The sequence below is a fragment of the Asparagus officinalis genome, chromosome 7 (genome assembly GCF_001876935.1).
Source record: "Asparagus officinalis chromosome 7, Aspof.V1, whole genome shotgun sequence".
In the NCBI taxonomy this organism is placed as follows: domain Eukaryota; kingdom Viridiplantae; phylum Streptophyta; class Magnoliopsida; order Asparagales; family Asparagaceae; genus Asparagus; species Asparagus officinalis.
This window is the reverse complement of record NC_033800.1, coordinates 127,249,758-127,250,484: the sequence shown is the minus strand read 5'-3', so window position 1 is coordinate 127,250,484 and position 727 is coordinate 127,249,758. Positions and strand designations below refer to the sequence as shown.

At 41.3% G+C, this 727-nt stretch overlaps 1 protein-coding gene across 1 annotated transcript in view; it reads right to left on the bottom strand.

The window, feature by feature from the left end:
* Nucleotides 1–523, bottom strand: part of LOC109849399 (heterogeneous nuclear ribonucleoprotein 1-like) — an 8,907-nt gene extending 8,384 nt beyond the window's left edge. The window contains exon 1 of the mRNA XM_020419222.1: nt 157–523. Coding sequence (XP_020274811.1) covers nt 157–414 — 258 coding nt within the window. The 5' untranslated portion in view covers nt 415–523. The remainder of the gene's footprint in view (nt 1–156) is intronic.

Below are 727 nucleotides of genomic sequence, written 5' to 3'. Positions count from 1 at the left end.
TTTTCTTCAATCAAAATCTATCATCAACAAAAACATCAAATTGAAATTAAAAAGGAAGAAATTTCTGCACTTACTTCGCTCCAATCTCGTTCAATAAAACAACAAAAATATATCAAGAAAAAAGTAATTAAATATAAAACAAAATCAAAATCACACCTTGAGTTCGCCAATAGCATGCTCCTTCACCTTGAGAGCCTTTTCGGCCGAATCCGGGTCCAAAAACTCAACGAATCCAAACCCTCTAACGTTACCAGTGACCCTATCCTTGACCACAACAACCTCCTTCACTTCCCCAAACTCGGTGAAGTAATCTCTAATCTCCTCCTCCTTAAAGCGCTCGTTAATCCCTCCAACGAACAATTTCGTCGACTCCGGCGAGAAATTGGGCGCAGAATTCGACGACGAAGTCTCCATTACTGACAATTTGAAGCCCTAGATTTCGAGAAGGAACAAAAACAACCTAGGGTTTAGAGAGAGAGAGAGAGAGAGCGCGAGAGGTATATTATAGGGTTTTAGAGTTCGCAGGACACCTGGGGAATTAAAGAATCAGATTGGACGGCAGATAAGGGTGTCGGGATTTAGTGGGGAGATCTAGACCGTTGATATGGAAAGCGCGTATTTTAGAGACGATGTTGGAGATTCAGCACTTTTCGATGACGGCGACTCGACCTTTTATTTGTGAGATAAGGGGTTTGAGCTTGTGTTGGTTTTATCTCTTTTAAAAGCT